The 22,345-nt window shown below is 37.0% G+C and overlaps 1 protein-coding gene across 2 annotated transcripts; it reads left to right on the top strand.

The window, feature by feature from the left end:
* The first annotated feature begins 220 nt into the window (after positions 1-220).
* On the top strand, positions 221-20,426 carry THAP4 (THAP domain containing 4). 2 transcript variants are annotated; one of them, XM_032225112.1, is made up of 6 exons: positions 221-367; positions 5,779-6,923; positions 14,346-14,505; positions 15,835-15,944; positions 16,118-16,221; positions 20,095-20,426. In XM_032225112.1, the coding sequence occupies exons 1-6, from the start codon at positions 285-287 to the stop codon at positions 20,212-20,214; spliced, it is 1,722 nt and encodes a 573-aa protein (XP_032081003.1). In that variant the 5' UTR covers positions 221-284; the 3' UTR covers positions 20,215-20,426. The 2 variants fall into 2 exon arrangements, with proteins under 2 accessions (XP_032081003.1, XP_032081004.1); XM_032225113.1 differs by lacking the exons at positions 221-367; positions 5,779-6,923 and adding an exon at positions 11,035-11,561.
* Positions 20,427-22,345: the final 1,919 nt, after the last annotated feature.

Genomic DNA, 22,345 nt, shown 5'->3' on the forward strand with positions numbered 1-22,345 from the left:
TTCGCTGCTTCTGGTTTGCTTGACAGCGAGTCAATCGGTGAGATGCAAAGAGGGGCAAAAGCGAATTAAGGAGGGTTGCGGACGGTTGTAAGCGCCGCTCCGCTCATATACTGATCGGAGGCATGTGGGCTGTAACTGAATGACAGCTTCTTCCGTACGGAAGTTACTCCGCAGGGTGTGGCGAGACAGCTGTGTGACTTGCTTGGCTTCGCCATCTTGTTGTACGGCTGAAGGGAGGGGGCGGAGAAGGGGGTGAGGCAGGGCCGCCCGCGCGGCCTCCAGCGATGGTGATCTGTTGCGCGGCGCTGAATTGCTCCAACCGGCAGGGCAAAGGTCCCCGGGGCCGAGTGGCCGTCTCTTTCCACAGGTAACCAGGGGGAGGGAGAGGAGCGGTCGCACCTGCCCGTCTCCCGCTTCGTACCTCGACACGGGGCTTCTCGGGGCGCACCTGGGACCGACGCAGAGCTTCCCGTTTCTCTTCCGCTCGCAGTTCTGTGACAGGCTGATGCTCCCCGAAGCTGGCTCGGCTGCCCCCCTTCACCTACCTTTTTGCCTTCTGGGGAATTGGACGGTCCTTTCCCTTTCGCCGACTCGCATCACTCGCTGCTGGTCTCTCCCAGGCAGGCCAAGTGAGCATCCCCCAACAATGGGCGACCAACTCCCCCCCTCCAACAATAAGGCACCAACTTCACAAACACACACACAAACACACACACATACACACGCACACGCACACACGCTAAAAAATCAATTTGTTGCCTTTCTCATCCTTTCTCATCCTTCTTATTCTCCCTCCCCACCCATTCTTCTTGCTATCTGTGCCGAGTTTAAGATAAGATAGTGAAGGGGGATACAACTCCCGTGAAAATGACTGTACATGTTTTGGGCTAAAAGTTTCTTTTTTTTTTGTTTGGGAAGGGAAGGACTCTGTACGTGCTTGGTTGTAGTGTCATCCCTTCCCCTAATCCTCCACTGCCACTGCACTATGGATTTGTAGTTGAAGCATTCCAGTGTTAAGATATGGCTGAAGTCTTAGCTCTGATTTTTACTTATTTCATTAGTTATTAAATTTCATATGTGGGACAGGGATGCATGAGTAAGCGGAATTACTGTTGTTCACAAGTTTACCTGTTCTGTCTTGTCTGAGTTTTGCAAGTATACACCCATTGGAGAAACCAACTTTATTCAGTAGCAAATCTGTCTGTAGGTGGCTTGTGGAGCAACCGCTTTCATAAGAAAAAAGCTGACGGTTGATTTTCTTGTCATATCCTAATCTCTGATTTTCTCTGAGACGTGGCATATTTGCCAATCCTTGCAGGAGATAGATTGTTTTCGAGAAGTATCAACTGAATATGGATTGTTTTTTTATCCAATATATACAGTTGTTTGTGAATCCTTATTTAAAAAGTTCATAGAAAAGGAACACACTGCTATGAAAAAATAAGTATAAAGGCGACAGTATTGTTTAGTATACTGCCAATGTAAAACAAGAAATGTCATCTATGTATACTCAAACTATGAAGGCATTCTCATTTTATTTATTTTGCATACAACAGAAAAACAAATATATCATTTTGTTACAGTGGATGGTTCCTAATGTTTTTGATATTGGTGTGAATGTAAACATTTTAAGAATTCAAACATTTCAATAGTAGCCATTATTAATTTATTAATTAAAATAAAATAAAATGTGAAAGTAGTCCAAAGGTGAAAATATGCAAGATTAATTTAATTCAGTTGAATGTTATATGAATTTAAGATCAGGGTTGGATGCTAAATAGTGACTCTGCTTAAAAGCATCAAGTGAGATGCATCTAGAAATTTCTAAGTATAATGCAAGGACAATGTCTGGGCCCTGTTTGCTACTCAAAACATATATTCTTTTCAACATAGAAGTTTGATTCAAGTACTGAATATTCTATGGGTCCCAGATTTTTTTCCTGCAATTGTCTTGCAATTTATTTTTTCATGCATGTGAAATGAATTTATATTTCTGAAAAACATTATAAATGTGTGCTGTTTTAAAATATGAGTTGATTAGAAATAACCATTGGTTTCTAATGAGTTGAAGAAATCTATGGAGAGTTTCCTGTGTAATTATTTGATATGCACTATAATTATTTTTGCTTGTCTCCATATTTTAAAGAGGGCTTATAGTATTTGATTGTGTCAATTGTTAATTTTCTGGGACCAAGGTGGGACAGATTGATTATATAAGGATAACTTCTTCAAGAAATCTTTTCATTGATATATCTTTTTCCTGTTTCTTTGCTGTCAACTGAACCTTACATTGTTCCCCCTTCTAAACTTTGTTTAGATGCATTGTTTGCATTGTTTAGATTGCATTGTTCCCCCTTCTAAACTTTGTTTAGATGCATTGTTTGCGTTGTTTAGATTGCATTGTTCCCCCCCATCTAAACCAATCTAAACATCCCCCATCTAAACAAATGGGGTCCTCCTAACAGTTTTCCAGAATTTGATTAAAATTGAATTATTTCAAAGAACTTTGAATTAAGCTTAACAATTATTCTAATTGTTAAGTTTAATTGTGGTCAATCTCATCTCTCAGGGCAAATTAAATTATTACTGCTGCTTAAAAATTGGAAATAGATGTTGTTAGGAATGTAGTCTAACAGTTGGGTTAGCAATATATAAGCCATGATAGTAGTACTGTATCTTTAAGTACTGCTGTAAATGTGATTGGTTGCTGTTACCTCAAGTGGCCATAAGATGGAGCCAGAATGACTGTTAGCTCTCTGATTGTTAGATGCTGATCGTTAGATACTGCTTGTAGATGTGTCGTGTATTGCTCAGCGTGAATTACTGTGAGTTTTGCTACTGTTAGCGACTTTGTGTGCTGAACTGATTATATGATACTGGACCATGTTTGATGGATCACCCCTTAACAGAGAACACTGATGACTGACTGTCTTAACCGTGTATGAATTGGACTCTGCATATCTCTATTTCCATGGAAGTAAAACACTATCTGTTTTTACAATTCAGTGTCTCCGTATGCTGGTTTATGCATTCTTCCATACCACTCTCACTACGCTTCTCTGCATGCACTCGTTCTCCTAACCAGGAGCTTACTTAACACTGGTTATGGGCCCAGCTTATACCAGACGTAGCTAAAGGAGAGTTAGTGTTGATACGCAATACCGTATATAGACAGCTGTTTAGTTTGTGATTGTTACTGTCCTGGAGAAGATGGCACACGACCCACCAATAAGTCTATCACTGATAACCCCGTTGGCTGGAACAAACTATGTTTCCTGGTCTATGAAGTGCAATCTTACTCCTGCGTAGGGAGGGATTATGGGACGCTATACAGAATCCACCGGATGTAACTTCTTGGGATCCAGATGACGAGGACGATGCCAAGAAGATAGCAGATTTTCAACGATGCGATGAACAAGTGTTGTGTATAATTGGTCTAACACTGACTGACCAACAATTAGTACATATTTGTGGAGAAAATTCTGCTGCAAGATGTTGGGAAAATTTGAAGAGGATTTATGTACGTGACACTGCAGGTGCACATATACATATTACACGCAAACAGTTTAGGGCACATCTTCTGAAAGGTGGAGATATGTTAGCTCATTTAAATTTTATGAAAGGAGTTTTCCAGGAGCTACATGAAAAAGAACTGATTTTTTTCAGAGCTACATCAAGTTTACATCATTTTTTCCTCACTGGATGAGAGTTATGATGATTTTGTATCTTCCCTTGAAGTCCTAACCCGAAATGAACTGACATTGACTGACATAACTGCACGACTGTTGGAAGAGTCACAAAGAAGGATGGAAAGAGAACAACTGAGAGAGAAACCACCACAACATGAGGAGTCATCTTCAACTGCCTATACTGTTAGAAAATGTTTTTTCTTGTGGGGCTAAGGGACATATAGCTAGATTCTGTAAAAATGTAAAAGAACAGAATACTAGAAAAGCTAAGAAAAACGCTAATGTCTACTTAGCTATGTCTACTTTGGCTATGTCTAGCAATGCACCAATAGACCATGATTCATGGGTTGTTGATAATGGAGCATCACAGTGCATTACTAGAAATAGAAAGTGTTTTGTGAAAATGTTCACGAGCAAACAACATGTATCTTGGCAAATGGATGGAAAGTGAACGCATCTAGTAAAAGTACTGCATATCGTTCATTTGTAAATGAGCATTTATCCATGTTATATGTACCTAAACTGAAATTTAATTTATTATCAGTAAGGGCTCTAGTTAATATTAGCTATGTAGTAACCTTTAGGGGAAATAACTGTATAATTGAAAAAGAAGGTAATAGGGTTACTGCCAAATTAACAAATGGTTTATACGTTATATCTGATGCCCAGATAGCTAACTCAGTTTATGATAATGTGAAACCACATGACGAATGTATACATTTACTACATAGACGTATGGGGCACATTAATTTCAAGATGCTGCAACAAACTGTTAAATTGTCAGAATGAGTAAAATTAAAACCTTGCAGTAAATACTTAAACTGCAATGTGTGCAGTCGGGAGAAAAGCAAGGTTACTCCAGCAAACAGACGGAATGGTTTTAAAACAAAGGAACTTCTGGAGGTTGTTTTTGCTGATTTAATTGGACCTATGAAACCCATTTTGGGAGATGCCTGTTATGTTTTGAGTATCATTATTCAAGATACGGTTTCTGCTATTTAATGAAAACCAAAACAGAAACGTTCCAACATTTCTTTAATTGGCTAAGATTTGCTGAAAGAAAGATGAAAACTAAGGTGATTACTGTTGTAACAGATAATGGGACTGAGTTTACAAACCATAAATTTCAAACGATGTTAAAATCAGCTGGTATTGAGCATAAACGTTCTGCTCCTTATAGGGCACAACATAACTCGTTTATAGAATGAAGGGGGCAAACATTACAAGCCATGGTTCGAACTATGTTAGTTGATTCAGGTTTGCCTGAAACACTGTGGGGTGAAGCTATAATGTGTAGTAACCATGTTTTAAACAATGTGGTGAATACAACAACTGGTGAATTGCCATTCACTCAGTGGCATGGCAGAAAACCTGATTTAAGTTATCTACACACATTTGGAGCTCCGGCATGGGTGCATATTCCCTCACAAGTAAGACTGAAAGGGCAACATAGAGCTCAATAGTTATTTTTCGTAGGTTACAAGGCCAACCATAGGTCATTTAGATTTTAGGAAAAAGGCACGACTAAGGTATACTGTAGTGCTAGTACTAGATTTATTGAAACCATTGGGTGGAATAAATTGGAATTTAACAATGAAGAGAACTTTGTGTTTGATTCTATTCAATTTAATTCTATTTTTATAGCCTGCTTTTCCAACCTATCAAAACCATTCTGAATTTTTAATTATGTATTTTGGTATTAGCTATCTCATCCAATTCTTTGTCATTTTTAGTATACAGTTTGATCACATGCAGTTAATTGACTGAGAACCTTGGGGCATAATTTCACTTGAAATTAATGTTTGGATGATGAATCTTTTAATATCTAATTGTTGAACTGCTTTTTGGAAATGATTGTTTCATAAAAATAGCTATTGAATAGCTCAAAACCTAAAACAGCTTGGCATCTTTATGAGACACTGGTTTAAAAAATGTAATGAATGCTACTTATGTCTGTATATTATATCTAACTTTTTCAGAAGATTGAGGTTTATTTAGTTTAACCTTATCTATCTAATTTTCATGATTTCAAGAAAGAAAAAAGAAAGAAATGTGTATAATAACTTTCTGCTTTTATACTTTTTTGAAGGTTTCCATTAAAGGATTCAAAGCGACTAATCCAGTGGTTGAAAGCAGTACAACGGGACAATTGGATTCCCACCAAATATTCCTTTCTCTGCAGTGAACACTTCACTAAAGACAGCTTTTCAAAACGTCTGGAAGACCAGCATCGGTTACTGAAACCCACCGCCATCCCAACTATATTCCACATTTCTGAAACAAGGAGCAACAACAGGGGTTATGTCAAAAGAAAGAGAAAAATAATAACCCAGACTCTACAAAGAAATGGCAATCAGTCAAATGAAGGCAATGGGGAAGTAGTTGAAGGAATCTTATCATCTGGCCAAGACTTGCTTGTGGAAGGAACTAATAATATGGAGCACATGACTCTTCAAGCTGAAATTGGGTCAATGACTGAGCAGGGGGAGAATTTTCAGGTGCAACTTGAAGGTTCTCTCAGAAGGATGTTAGCAGATAACTTAGTTACGAAAGTTACTCAACATAAGCCAGAAAAGCATTCTATTGAGGACCATTCTGAAGTGGTTATCCATCCAGGAAGTTTCAAAATCGATAAAAATGGTATATCAGAGGATGACTTCACACCTCCGGTGTCAGGTGCATGTAAATTTATCGGATCTCTTCATTCTTATAGCTTTTTCTCCAAGCATACTAGAGAGAAATCATCATTTCCAAAGGAACAACTAGAAAGAAAAAGGTTAAGGAGAAGTGTGGAATCAAACTGTGGTAACAACCCTGTGGAGCAGGACACTAGGTTTAGAGAAGCCTCCTCTACTTCTTCTCTTACAGCTATCCCCCAGAAATCTTCCCAAAACATGTCTGCATCCCCTGCAGATCTGACCCCTAAACCAGCCACAGAAGCTGTAGTAGGTCAGAATGGAGAGACTGATGCCAACCCCATGTCAATCAATGAGGTCATTATGTCTGCTTCAGGAGCATGCAAGCTCATTGATTCCCTTCATTCCTACTGTTTCTCCTCTAGGCAAAGTAAAAGTCAAGTATGTTGTTTGAGAGAACAAGTAGAAAAGAAGAATGGAGAGCTGAAGCAGCTGAGGCAAAAGATCAGCCGCTCTGACAGCCAGGTTAGAAAGCTGAAGGAAAAGCTGGACGAGCTGAAGAGGGCTAATTTCCCCTTCTTGAACAACCAGGACTGTGGTTAGTATACTGTGCATTTTCACAGTTGAGAAAAATTGATGGCAAAATATGCAGGTATCTAGCATAAAATATGATGTTTCTTTTTTCCCCCCCTGTTCAAGAAAGATTCACACTTGCCTCTTGCCATAGGTCTTTCTCTCAGTACCATTATGATCTTTACTTCTTCCTCTATACCCTCTCCATTTCTGTTGTTCTCAAGATCTGGTCCTGCCTGCCTAGAAGGGATTCTCACTCATTACTCTCTCATCTTAATTTTTGATAATACCACTCACACACACCATGTTCTACACTTCTCACCCATCAACAATCCCATGTCCTTTCTCCATCATTTGGCTTCCTTTGCCTGAGTTATTCAGCAGCCACTACTAGTTGCAGAAATCCCATTTAAATGTCCTCTTATTATCCTACTCACAAACCAAGATCAATAATATTTCCACTCTCTCCACTCGTATTCATAATTGGTGGAAAATACCAGCCTTGACTTCTGACTCCCCAAACCTACTCTGATTATTCTCTGCAGAAGAGCATATATTCCTTTCCTTATCAACAGATCTAACCCATATACTCCACTTTTATTAACTTTTCTTTTATCCTCCCTTATCCTCACTTCAAATAGAATTTTCCAAACAACCTTCCACAAGACCGATTCCATCTGCCACCTTTCCAAAACTAGCCAGTGGTCCTCATGGAATAGTTGAAGTCATGGTCATTTCCTATCTGTTTTCCCCTTGTTCAAAGGTGAAGGCAATCAAATGACCATAAGGATGAATAGTCCTTTTGGATATACCCAGCCAAGGCAACCATAAGGCTTGAACAGGTAGCAACACTTCCAAAAAGATAGACTCTGCCTCTGCTGCCTACAATGCTCTGGGCTGTCCATCCCATTTTTTTCCAGTTGTCCCACTTTCCGACCACTTTCACTGTTCTCCTCACTCCTTGCATGCCATCAATGTCTTCTACCATCTGGCGCCTCCACCATTCCATTTTCATGTTTAACTAATGTTGCCACCTAGATTTTCCTTTGTTGCATGCAGCATAATCTCAATCTGTCTTTCTTCCCTTCCATTTTATCTTCAATTGAGTTCTTCTTTCTCCAATAAGCTGACATATTAATGCTTCCATCTTCTCAACTACTCATAGTTCACCAGCTCACTTTCACTAATCTTAATTTCCTTTCACTTCATGCTGCTATGCAGTTACACCCTCCTCATTATTAGTAGTATTTTCTCATATTTAAATTCCAGAAAGTAATATCCCTTGATTAGTGTAGCATTTCCTAAGAGATAAAATTAATTCTGTTTGAACTGAAGGCTTGTCTGTCAAGTGGTGGAATACAGACCTATATAAATATAGGTCATGCCAAAAATATAACTCGAACAGCAATTCAATGAAGTTTCAAACATGAATTACACCCAAAATAAGTTGGAAAAGAAATAAATGATGAAATGCTATGAGCAACAGCTATAGTTACAGAATCTTACAAGTCTTGAATGTGTTGCTGCCCTCCTTCTCTTTCTCTTGGTGTGAATTAAGAGGGACTTGTTTTTTCAAATTAGTTTCTTGGCCAGACTCAATCCTCTGTCAATCAATCTAGTTTCTTGGTAGTAACTCTTCCTCCTGTCCTTCACATCCAATTCCTATGCTCTTTACAAGTAAACTGTATTTAGTAATGCAAATTTACTAAAACCTGCAAACAGGGCCAGATAATGTGGGCCTGTATCTTTCACTCCTAATATTGAGGTTATCAGCAACAGGGACCAGGTTTTTCCCCCCTGAATAGTGATTTAAAACAGCAGTTTTAAATGTGGGCCGAATGGAAAATATGGATGAATGTGGGCCGAAAGGAAAATATGATTGAAATGAGGTCAGAATGTTTTCCTTGCCTGCATTCCAAGAGCTTCTAATGGTGGGTATTCTTTGTCCCAATTTCAATTATATCACTGATTATAGTTGTTGTCCCAAAGAAATCTATGAAAGCCATGCACTTTAAGTTAAAAGAACAAGTGTTATATTAGATTGTGATGGAAACATTTATAATTTTTATATAATGTGAGTTAAGCACCAAAGAATTGACCATTGGACTGTTATGATTTGGCATTACAATAATCCCTATTGGTGTAACTTTTAATGATCTGCTAAACTATGGCTTTAGTTATGTTATACTACACCGAAGAACAGATTTCATACTTCCGAGGGACGATTACTGTTACTCATTACTAGTGTAATGAGACTAAAAAACTCAAAGATATATATTTTGGTATTCTGTAGGGGAAATTATGTACTCATTTCTTTTGTGTTGGATAACAATTGTTGCCAGACTTCGGATATTTATATAATGTTTATTCTGAATGCCTAATTTCTTACCTAATCCTTTAAATTTATTTTTAAAATAGTATACAATTTAATAGGAGCATGTTGTCAATTTATTTAACAAACTTTATATCCTTCACCAATCATGATAAATACAGAGGGGAAAACCATTCAAAAGAAGAAAACATGGATAACATTTAAAACCAGATAGTCAAGGCATTTTGAAGGAACTAAGCGTCAGAAAGAAACTGGATCACATTTTAATGGATTTTGTGCTACACATTACTTACAAGAGCTGCACTGACTTTCATCTTTTTCTGGTCTTGGCTCAAGCAGAATTAAATTACCACAGTGCATTGATATTTCTGGGTGATCTGCCCATTGATTTAATATTTATGCTAAATAGCGTAGGATGCAGGATAGAACTCTGCTGCATCAGATTTTTCCTTAAGAGAAACATGTAGGCAAGGTCAGATAATTAACGAAGTTTCTTAGCATAGAATATTTTCAAGGGTCAGTTGCTCTGTTTTCCCTCTATATACATTTCTTCTTGGGGGGGGGGGAATGTTGGATACGTAGGACTAAATCTGCTTCACAATGGTCTTGATGCCTTTGCTGGGAGATGGATCATATCAACTGTTTTGATTCCTCATGCACAGCGTTGAGTTCTATTTGCGAGAACCAGTTGTTAAAATGACAGACTAAAGCGACACACCTAATACAGGTCCTATTTCTGATTTGGCTCTGATTTAGTGGTAGTGGTGTTTTTTCACACTTACTCTTTGGGTTGCTAGTCTCTATAGATTAGCCTGCCAATCCGTCTGATGGTTGAGAGATCCCAGGCTGGTTACTCAACTGGGCCACATCCTCATTGGTGACAAGTGAGAGCGATAGTGACTGAAGTTCTGTGTGGAAGACAGGGTCTCACTAAACCAGTCCAGCCCACAGCTTCCCCAAGGGTTTAACAGATGAAGCTGGCTGAGATTTTTGCCTGGCGGGCATGCTCTTTCCTGCCCTCAATCACACTGTCCCATTGGAATACATTGCTGCCTAACATAGATAAGACCCCTCGGGGTTGGAGAAGGATTCAGTATTTGAGCCTAATCCTGGTCATGTGCACTAGCTTTAGGTCAGTGCCATATTGCACTTTCCAAACGAGAAATCTAGGAACTACATTTATACTGTGTTGGCTACAGTTGCCTGATGCTACAGTTTAAATCTGGTCAAAAGAAGCCACAGGGCCACATTGCCTCTTTAATATTCCGTAATTAGATTATAAACCTAATTAGATTTATAACCATTTATATTTTACCGCTAAAGGAGAATATTTGTAACTCAGGTTGAAATGAGGGGCTCTTGGTGTTTGTGTTCTTGGTTGCTTTAAGAGCCGAGGTGGCGCAGTGGTTAGGGTGCAGTACTGCAGGCCACTTCAGCTGACTGTTATCTGCAGTTCAGCGGTTCAAATCTCACCGGCTCAAGGTTGACTCAGCCTTCCATCCTTCCGAGGTGGGTGAAATGAGGACCCGGACTGTGGGGGCAATATGCTGACTCTGTAAACCGCTTAGAGAGGGCTGAAAGCCCTATGAAGCGGTATATAAGTCTAACTGCTATTGCTATTGCAGATGTTTCATTACCCAAACTAGGAAACATCATCAATGCAAGTGGTGATGGACTAGCACTGATGATGTTACCTAGTTTGGGTAATGAAACATCAAGAAAACACTGCAAGAAAACAACCAAACTCAGAGAGCACCCAGGACCCCTAATTTATGCTTGGAACATACATTTATTTTCATACATCACTGATAATGAACTGTATATTGTTGAGGTACTTTTTCATTTGTAAATGTGTATAGGCTGCCACTATTTCTATCCCTTGTTTACTTAGCTCGTAAAAAAAGAAAGCCTGGCAAATTGGATTTCACTAGCAAAAGAACTATTTAGTCATGCTAACATTTCTCAGTCTGGCTTTTAACTTTCTCCTTCTTTGCTTCTGCCCTGTTTTACAAGCTGAACACAGTACTGAATGCTTGCCTTGGTTTTATGGGATGCTAGTATGTACCTTATTTTTATGAAAGAGCAGAAGGAACCAAAAAGAATTACGAGTCACAGTCTATGCCAAAGTTTCACATCAGTTCTGCATAACTTGTTAAATTTGACTACAAATCCCAGAAAACACTGCAGTAACCTTAAGAGTCCAAAGGTTGTTTCCTGTTTTGTCTTAGATTGTTGCAGCTTTTCATGGAGGCTAGGGAAAGGATTAGTGATCTTAAGTAAGCAAGGTATAAATAATATTGCAAAGTATGGCCAGCAGTGAAATCCAAACAGGTACTGTATAAAATAATTACTTTTTAAAATTGAAGTACTAATACATTTTGCATATAGAGATATGGGTTATGTTTTGTGTACTGTATATGAAAATACACTGCTAAACAAACCCTGCACTTGGGGGAAAACGCTAGGAAGAAGATATTAAATTACACTGCTGATTGCTATTCTTTTTCCTTTGCATATAGAAAACATTTCAATCAGTGCTGCACAGGCACTAAATTTTATAATGTTTCAATTTGTGCTGATCGTTGATTGTTTCTGAATCCGTGATAGTAACAAAAATAAGAAAATTCCAGATTTACACATTCATTCTCCCACTTTGTTAATGTTAAGTTAATGTTGAGAAGGGACCAGGAAGTTTCTATATGTTTTTGAATTCAATTGTGTCAGTGTTTATTTGTGGTGGCAAGAATTTGGCTAACATTGAGCTCAATTTCCAGGGCATGAATGCAAACAAAATGTTGTTGTATTCAAGATACATACACACTTTAAAATGTATAGCATATTATTATTTTTCTGTGACTGATTATTTCTCAGTAGTTAAATCTTCATAAATACTATAATACATTCATAAGCTTTTAAACTATTATTTTTATACTATTTACTAATAATAACTGCATCTAACAGCACAACTATTAGATGAACTAATCAGAAAAGGATTATGAAGTTGATAGGTCAACTGAAACATTTGTAATGTTTTATTAGTTTTTCACTATATCAATAAATGTAGTTCCATGAGCTTTCCCTTTTCAAAAGTATATACAATCGTCATATAATTATAAGATTTTGGTAGATAGGTATCAAAACATTTTAAATCATGTAACCATATCATACTAATTTATTGGAAAACAATACACATTCAGTGAAATCATACACTCCTTAAAGCTGTTCAGTTAAATACTATTGCAGCATTTGCAATATAAAATAGGAGCTTTGGGTGACACAAACAGCATTTAAGGTAAAGGTAAAAGTTCCCATCACGCATATGTGCTAGTTGTTTCTGATTCTAGAGGGCGGTTCTCATCTCTGTTTCAAAGCTGAAGAGCCAGTGCTGTCCAAAGACGCCTCCGTGGTCATGTGGCCGGCACGTCCGAAGGTGCACAGAATGCTGTTACCTTCCTACCAAAGGTGGCTCCTATTTTTCGACTTGCATTTTTACATGCTTTTGAACTGCTAGATTGGCAGAAGCTGGGACAAGTAACAGGAGCTCACTCCATTACGCGGTGCTAGTATTCGAACCACTGAACTGCCCACCTTTCTGATCAATAAGCTCAGCGTCTTAGCCACTGAGCATAGTACTAAAAGGAGGGAGAGAATGAGCAAGGAGAACTGGCTTAGGCACTGTTTGTATGTGGCTTTTGGAGGAAGCTACTGGTTAGTAATATGTAATATTTTGTTTTGGATCAGTTTTCTAAGTTAGGGAACTATTTATATTTCACTATTCTCTTTGATTTAATTCAATCCAAAAATAAAAATAAAGCTTCTTGCACGATCAGTTTGGAAAATTTGTTATAGAAGAATAAATCAAGTTGCCTGTGAGCAAAATGATTTGGAACAAATCTATTAAAATGCATATTTTGATTTTTAGATCAGTTTTTATATTTGAATTGTATGAATCATGATATGAAATTTCTACTGCATGCCAACATATTTAATAAGTCTTCTTTATTTGTTCCACCCACAAAAAAAGGGGAAAAATACCCAGGGCTGGTTGTGTACTTATATGTCAGTACTTAGCTGCATTAAAATATCTGATTTCTCCATTAATGTTTGTGGATAGCTTTCACGTTCATCCCTAGGGAAATTTAAAAATAGTTTTAAGTGTGATTGCAGATTGCCTACTCAAACAAAAGCATAGTTCAATCCATCCTTTTATCTCTTATATGCTTTTCTGCATTCATTGTTAATAGCCACCAATACAGTCTATTCCCCTTCTCAATCTGATGTCATGTTTTTCTCCCTTCTGGGCCCTAAAAATCTAAAGCCATGGAGTTGTTAGTGACTTAGTTGCCCTCTTCATTCCCTCCTTGAGTTAATGTGTTTTGTTTATGTGTAGGTGTGTGTCAGTTGGAATGTATGGAAGTGTAATGCCTACACAGAGCATATATTTAACTAGAATCTCTGAATACCTTTCTAATGTGCATGATGATACAGTTCTGGTTGTAGTTCTATAAGCAAATATAAGTTAAACATTTGCAAAATGTTGCTCAATTTGAAAAGTAATAGTGTGCTGTGTATGTTTATGTTTTGAGTTGCTGTAATGTGAGTTCATCCACTAGATGGTAGTAAAAACACTTCTTTAGTTCCCTTCATTTTTCAAGTTTGGTTATTTGAATTCATTCCCCCCAAAAATCTTATTAGTTTTTTGTTTCCATTCCATGGAAATATTATTTAACTCCAAATTCAGCCCTGTCTAAACTTCACATGATCATAAAAAATATATATTTCCTTAGACTCTTAAGATAATACTTTTAAAGTAGATTATTGTCTATTATAGCTTCTAAGAAGCCCCACCTGATATCTGTGGAACAAAAGTAACTTGATTTTTTTTTTTACAAACACTCCATTGATTTTCTTTCCAAATTCAAAAGAATACATTTTTAATAAAGCTTTTAGAATACATTATTGTAAATGTTATTTTAGTATATTTTGCAATTAAAAAGCTGGTACTATAAGGATTCATTAGTTTATAATTTTATACAACTTATTAAGGAAGGTTGCCTATTGCTACTTTCAAAAAACTGGTACAGTTTGATACTCTCAGATTGTTTATTTATTTAGAAACTGCACAGTTGAATCCTGTGATTGAACCGCTCTCCTGGATGCTGGGCACTTGGCTTTCAGATCCCCCAGGGGATGGTACCTTTCCTTCAATGAAGCCCTTCCAATACCTTGAAGAAGTGCACATCTCTCACGTTGGTCAACCCATGCTGAATTTCTCGTGAGTTTTCTTTCTTTTTTTCATATGTTTAAGAAGAATACCTCTGAAACAATATGTAGTAGATACTCTATTGCTTTGACTTCCTAAATATTAATAGGGTATAAAGAAAACCTTAACTACTCGTATTTTTTGGATTATAAAATGCTCCAGACTATAAGACACGCCTAGCTGTTGGGGAGGAAAACAAGGGGGGGGGGGAATCTGCCTCTGCCTCCCAGCATCCATCCAATATTCATCTGGCTTATTTGCCATGGCCTATTCACCACCACCACCCGTTCACTGCTGCCCATTTGTTCGCCACCGTTACCACCCGTTCACCGCGGCGCATTTGGTGCGGCCCGTTCGCTGCTGCCCATTCACCACTACCACCATGCATTCACCACTGTTCACTGCGACCCATTCGCCGCTGCTAGTTCGCTGCCACTGCAGCTCATTTGAGAACAGCTGATTGGCGCAACATCAAACACCCCCCCCCCAGTATTCAGAGTATAAGACGCACAGACTTTTTGGGGTGTCTTATACTCCGAAAAATACGGTACATAGAATGCTGGTACACTAATTTTAGAAGAAAACCCCCTTCTAAACTGTAAGCCCCCCAAATCACTGCCACAGAAACCTTGGCTTATTTAGTTCTCTTTGTTAATTGTTAATAATTAGAAACACTTTAATTCTTGTGGGCTAACTTGAGGGAATTGGTGGTTTTTTCATTAATTGCATAGCTTTTTAGGAACCATCTAAGCTAGACATAAGGATCTAACCTTGCTTTGTGTAGCATGAAAGTATAGGGAACTGTTCTGTTACATCATAAATGTAGGAGAGGGAAAAGGAAGTTATATGGGAAACTATGGTATTTTTTCCTGTATCGCTTTTGGATTTGTTATTTAGAAGTAGCACTTTTTTTCCAGCGTTAATGCTCACAAACTGATTAAGATGATCAATGAACAAGAGTTTATAATGAGCAAGAATTGCGGCATTTTGTGCCTACAGGAAAAGCAGTATCCCACTACTTTTGCATATCTATTTCTGACTTTCTTTAATGTTTGATAGTCCAATAGATATCTAATGACATTGACAAATTATTTTCTGAAACAAGATTATGAAAATGGTCCAATATTGTAGCGGAGAGAAGTATATCTTGCTTCCGACAATAATTTTATGACAAACATATTACTTTACATTTGAGTACTATTTAAGGGTATATGGTATATGAGAATGCCACTCACATTTCTTTCATTCAAATAATATTGGGGGGAAATGGCTGAATGAATTCTGATTTATGTGGATTTGTTAATAGAAAAATGCAGATTGTACTGTTTTTTATCCCACCAGTTTCAATGCTTTCCATCCAGACACCAAGAAACCAATGCATCGAGAATGCGGATTTATCCGCATCCAACCTGACACTAACAAGGTGGCCTTCATTAGTGCTCAGAACACAGGTATTAATCTTATTGCATTAGTTATTTTTAATCCCAGTTTTGAACTTGATTTTTATGAAAGCAGAAAATTTTCTGCTATCTACCATTTTGTTTTCATTAATGATTAGTTTGGAGGTATAGTTGACATAATTCTGTGAATCCTATGGCTATTAATAATTGTTTGTTTTATGTAGGATTGGTGGAAGTAGAAGAGGGAGAGGTAAATGGGCAAGAGCTTTCTATAGCTTCCCATTCAGTAGCAAGGATTTCGTTTGCCAAGAAACCTCATGTAGAGCAAGTGAGTATGCTTAGTTGTAATTTGGTTGATGAATATGTACTCAGCATCCTATTGCTAGCCCAAGCAATATAATTCTGCTATTACGTTCCCCAGAAACTGTTATATTTCTGATCAATTCCATTCTATGTGTTTGTAATAATTTCTATAATTATTAATTCTATAGCATTCTATAGCACACAAAAGAGTGATTAAAGACATATTTATGATGTACATTTGGTATTTCTAAAGAACCTAGTACAGTAATGAAGGGTGGGGAATTCATCATAGAAAGTCTAAAGAGAGAAATCTGTAATGTTATGCTATTTGGACAAAGTGATGTGAGAACAATTGCCTCTAATGCTACTGAAAAGTTTATTTTTCTACTCAATTGAACCACAACTTTTTATTTATTGTTGTTGTTGTTGTCAAATTAAGCATTACTCGGGACTTATATCAATGACAAGGTGGATGGGCCAGAAAACCCAGCTGTCGTATCATCACTATTGTATGTTCTCTAAAGCAGTGTTTTTCAACCTTTTTTGTGCAAAGGCACACTTTTTTCATGAAAAAAATCACGAGGCACACCACCATTAGAAAATGTTAAAAATTTTTAACTCTGTGCCTATATTGACTATAGGCGGGTGTTTTTCCCACGGCACACCTTACACTATGTCACAGCACACTAGTGTGCCACGGCGCAGTGGTTGAAAAACACTGCTCTAAAGCTCCAGCTATATTACCACTGTGGAAAATGACTAGCTATTTTGTAAACGTATGGATTTTAATTGAATCATCAGAGTCATGCTTCTAATATTTTGTAATCATTTGACCTTTCCATTTAGTTTTAGCTAAATGAAAATGAAAGTAATGAAATGGAATTTAGGGTTAGGACATTTGCAGCTCATTCTACCAGCAGTACATTTGCTTGATGCAAAGGTTTCTTTGTGCTACTATAATATTTAAAATTCTTCAAATAGTAATTTTACTCACATTCCTGCATCACTGCTAGGATTTTTCATCTAGTCCAGTAATCTAGTCCTCTTTGTTTTAAGACTGGTAGAGCAGAGGTTACTTTGTACTGTTTTCCAGAGATTCTGATGCGCTGAGGGAGTTTTGCATGTCCCCAGACCATATTGTTTTCCAATGGATGGCTGTTTTCAATTTGGTCAAGATGACTCCGTGGACTGAGAGATTGGATAGTAGTCATAGACTGGTTTGAAAATCAGTATCTCAGATTCTTCTTAAGATACTCCTGGCATTTTCACACCCAAAGGGGAAGAGGTTCTCCAAAGAGAATCCTAGAAGTCGAAAACTGCTTTTAGCTCTTGCTAAGCAAGTTGTTTTAAAATGGTACCTGAGAACTAGTGGGATCAATTGCATGGGGAAAAATAATTTTAACACTGATTAATGTGATAATACCAGGCTACAGAACCCACAGAAACCCATTCTGCCTCTGGGCACAAGACAGCAATGTTGATGCAATTTGGGACTGCAAAGATAGCTTTCAAAAACTTGGACTGGAAAGCTTTTAGGATATTATACTTTATAAGAGTACAAATCTGAACCCCTATAGAGAAGGTGCAAAATAATCATAGCAAGAAAGACCTTGTTGCCTGTGTGAATGCATTGAGCAACACTGGTCAATCAAGAGAAATATGTGCTCCAAGATAAGAAGGTCTGAATCTGAAGCCCAAGATATTAATAAATTCGCACCTGCTCTATAGAAATCCCATTAATTGACCATTTATGCATATTTAATCAAATATTTGGAGTTGGAAAGAATATAGGATTAAATTCAAATGGTAGATTGAGATTGAGGTTAAATAAAAATGGATACTGCATTATTCTTCACAAATCTTTATGATATGTAATATAAATCCTAGTTTAAGTATGAGAATCTTTGAGATTGAGTTCGTGCTAATTTACCAATTCTGCCAAAAAACCAATAACCAATATACTTTTACCTGCAAAATATAAATATAAAAAGGGTTGTTTTGAAACTGTTGATAAATCCAGAAAACACTGATAGCAGCTTGATCACATTACAGCATATCCTTGCCCATCCTCAAAAGACAAGTGGCTTTCACAATTAGGTTAAAATATTTGCTTTAAAATTGTCTTATTCCTCTTTGAGTGGAGTAATAGCATCTTTTTTCTCCCTAACTAGTCACCAAAGTTTTTCTAGAGTTGAGGAAGAGCAAAGAGATTTATAGTAGCTATCAGTTTTTAGCCAAAATATTTGGTCAAACTGTCCCAGTGCCCTCAATGCCCCTTCACAGGACTTAGTTCATGCCCTCCTGATCTTTCTTGCTACCTTTCTCTTGACTAGCTTCAAATAGTCTGATCTTTCCTTAAGTGAAGTGCCCAGAACTGGACACAATATTCAAGATAGAGTTTGACTTTATTCTGAAGCAGTTACTTCTGGTGAGTACTGCATGAAAGTACTATTCGTGCAATCTAAAATTGCATTTGCCTTTTTTTGCAGCCACTTGCAGCCACGTTAATAGTCTCAAAGTTTGGAATAACTTGCTAGTCCCAATTCTTTTTCATAGCTATTATTCTGATTCAGGTTTCCCCCTTTCTATATCTTTGATATTTATATCTTAAGTGAAGAGCTCTGTTTTGATATTTACTATACTACTTATGGGTAATTATCTAACAATAGTGAATTTCCCCCACACACGCCCAAAAGAAGTCCATTCAGAAATTAAAAATGTGATTAAGGTGCTGGACCGGGAGCCAGATCCCCAAATTCTAGTCTTAGCCCTGGATTAGGAAGCCAGAATACACCTATCTGCCAACCTGCACAGAACTAGCCTTGTAGATTATGGTCCATAAACTTCATGGAAGAGGCCTTTATCTTGCAGTGGATTGATTTGGGATATAAGAATAAGAAGAGTAGATAAACAGATTTTATTGCAGTAGTTGTCTTTTTTAATAATATAGCCCTCAAAATAATTGGTCCATTAATAGACATTGGTCTGTTAATGTTATTGCTGTGCAATTTTTATTATTCATTTCTACCAGGAAAAACTATTTTTCAAGTTCTTTTGAACACTTGCCCCAAAAGAAAAAAAAATTGCCAGAATTTCCTGGGGAGAGTTTTGCAATCCCAGATATTTCATTCTCATTCTAAAATACCTATTTCAAAGGGACAAAGGTCACCAAAAGATTCAATACCTAGATGGGAAACAGAATTGTTTTTTAGAAACAATTTGATGAACATTGCAGGAGGCCAGTGCCAAGAGGTGCCCTCTTTGGGTTTGCTATGTGAAATTTATTTTAATTTGATCCAGCCTTCATTATTATTCTATGTAACTCAAGGTGGTGAGCATACCCAATAGCCCTTCCACCTCCTATTTTCCCCACAACCTTGTGAGGTGAGATGGGCCAATAATAAACTCTTTGACATAATATCCTGTAATTTTCAAAGGTGTTTAATCGTAAACTATTCTTTGCTAACTCTCTTTTTAAGAATTACGGTTAGGTTTATTACTTACATTATTTAATTGTAACTTGACAAATTTGAAGCAAATGTAGGTTTCAGACAAAGAAAAGAAATCACCATGATTTATTGACAGATTTCTGTACTTTTATTCTAAGGGTACCCATTAGTCTGTGCTTTTTGTATTACATACCAGAATTCTGATTTGTGTTCAGAAGCCTTCTAAAAAGGTTTCTCCTTCCAATAAGTGTCAAAATGAAAAGATAAACATTGAAATAAGCCTCAATATCTTGCTTGGAATTTTGCGAGGATTTGAAGTGTGCATATTACAGTAGTACTTGAGAACATTTGTATTCATTTATGTCCCTTCATCTTAATTGGTTTTACTCTTTTCTTGAATTCTAAGCAGAACACAATAATACATTATGTCTTTTTTATATTCTTTTTAGATTACTAGAAAATTTAGGCTCAATTCTGAGGGAAAACTAGAACAGACGGTCTCTATGTCAACTACTACGCAACCAATGACTCAGCACCTTCATATAACATACAAAAAAGTGATTCCTTAAAAAGGAGGATTTGTTTCATGAAGAAAAAGACATTGCATGGAGAGAACTGAAGTAGCTTGAAAGTAAAATATGACTTTGCATCTTCACAACCCAACTCTTGGTTATCAAGAGTAGAACTGCAGTTGCTGAAGGAGTTTATTTTCAGTTTCTGTAATAGTAGACTTACAAAACCAAACAAAATTGAAAGCCAATAAAAAAGCTTTTATTTTTAACGGTGTGACTTCGAGTGGCATTCTGTTGCTTTAAAAATGCTTGCAAAGGGATGCAATAAAACTTCCAAAATGTATTATTTATATAATAATGAAAATTAAAGGGATTTTATCTTGGGGGTTTTCTTTCACTACAATTAAGAGTTTGCAAATAAAATATTGCATGCAAAGGAAGATTGCAGATGACTACTTCAATGCAGCCCAAAGTTTGAATCTGTTAATTACTTTATGATAGTAGTACAGTAGAAGAACCACTACCTGCTTAATGCTAAATGATCAGTGATGAATCTATAGTTCATGTCCAAATGCGGCTTATGAATCCTTTGCCCTTATATCTTGAAGCCCATATGGATGGAAGTCCCAATTTCCCAAAATAACCTACACAGAAGATACTGTCCATAAATTAAATAAAAGGGAGATGCTGGAACTGTTATTTTCAGAGTGAACAACTCAACAGTCCTTTCCTACCTCGACTTCCATTTTCAGAGAATTCATAGTTTTGAATATTGGGATGAGTCCATTTTCCTTTTCCAAATTCTTCAAAAACTAAACAACCTTTAAAATGGTTTTGAAAAAGCAGCCTATATTTTGATCAGTGTTTACAAATGTGACAAACCAGATGAGAGCAAATGGACCCAGGAAGTTAAAAAATTCACTGGTTGGGCAGGTTGCAAATCCAGGGAGTGGTCTCTCTCCCCCCCCCCCCCTTTAGTGCTAGCACTTCCCTCTAGAACCAAGTTTGGGAAACTCTGGGAAGTCAAATTATCACTGGAGATGCATATGATCTTTGTTTAGAAAGATGCACAGATTTGGCTGCCATTCAACTCTGTCTTTGCCAGAGAAAACAGCATGACCTCAGTTGTACATGTTATAAAAATCCAGCAATTACAATGGGTGCAGAAGGTTATGGCTAGGAACATGTTGGCTCTGAAAACAAGAGCATGTTACTAGTACTTTGCAAGCATACTAGCTGCCAGCCCTAATTTAAGATGTTGGCATTTATTTACACAGCTCTAAATAGTTCTGAATCAGGCTCTCTGAGAGCGTTTTTGCCTAATAATATCTACAATCTGAGATTTACTAAGGAGAGATTGATGACAGTCCCATTTGTATAAGAGATAAATTGGCAGACCTCCACAGTTTAATAAAGCCAGAACTTGGAATAAACTTCCAACAGGCCTCTTTACTTTGGACTTCTTTAAACAGTTAAATGTATGATTAACCAGTCATTTCCTGAAATATGAATGAGCCCCCTGAAATTAATTTAGCATATTTTTAGAAGGTTTACATTTTTAATGTTAGGCTTTGCATGTTTGAAATCTTCATGCTATTTTTGTGTATTATCGAAAGGTACCTTGAGCAACATGAGATGGTAAGGCAGTACAGACATCTAAATGTATGTCATGGAATTCAATAATTATCAGAATCTTCTTAGATCCTCGGTTAACCTGGATTGATATTAATTTCATTTGCCATACTCACGTGACATGTTCGTGTGAAATTTCAGTAAGCATAGGGCCCTTTTCTCCTCTTTCTCATGCAACATTTCAGACTTGCCATCAAACTCTAAATAGCCACCAGTCTGAATATATTTAATATTTAGAGTTACCTTACCATATATAAAGTATGAAATCTCTGTAAAAAGCCACATGCAGCTGGTTAACAGTGTGGCTTACTTGCTCTTTACTAAGCATATTGTATAAATCCAGCTTCTCTTTAATTTGGCAAAACTGCCCTGTTATATTCGTTCCTTAACTCAGAGGATAATTCTTACAGTTCTTGTCATGTTGCTTGGTGAATAAATATATATATGTATGTATGTATATATATATATATATATGTATGTATGTATGTATGTATGTATGTATATGTATATGTATATGTATATGATGTATATGTATATATATATATACACACACACA

The sequence above is a fragment of the Thamnophis elegans genome, chromosome 10 (genome assembly GCF_009769535.1).
Source record: "Thamnophis elegans isolate rThaEle1 chromosome 10, rThaEle1.pri, whole genome shotgun sequence".
NCBI lineage: Eukaryota > Metazoa > Chordata > Lepidosauria > Squamata > Colubridae > Thamnophis > Thamnophis elegans.

What these genes read in the sequence shown, in the direction of transcription:
- THAP4 (XM_032225112.1), top strand. Translation starts at nt 285, where the DNA reads ATGGTGATCTGTTGCGCGGCGCTGAATTGCTCCAACCGGCAGGGCAAA. An exon ending in GTGGCCGTCTCTTTCCACAG is followed by an intron (nt 368 to 5,778) that starts GTAACCAGGGGG and finishes ACTTTTTTGAAG; the next exon opens with GTTTCCATTAAAGGATTCAA. An exon ending in CATTAGTGCTCAGAACACAG is followed by an intron (nt 15,945 to 16,117) that starts GTATTAATCTTA and finishes TGTTTTATGTAG; the next exon opens with GATTGGTGGAAGTAGAAGAG.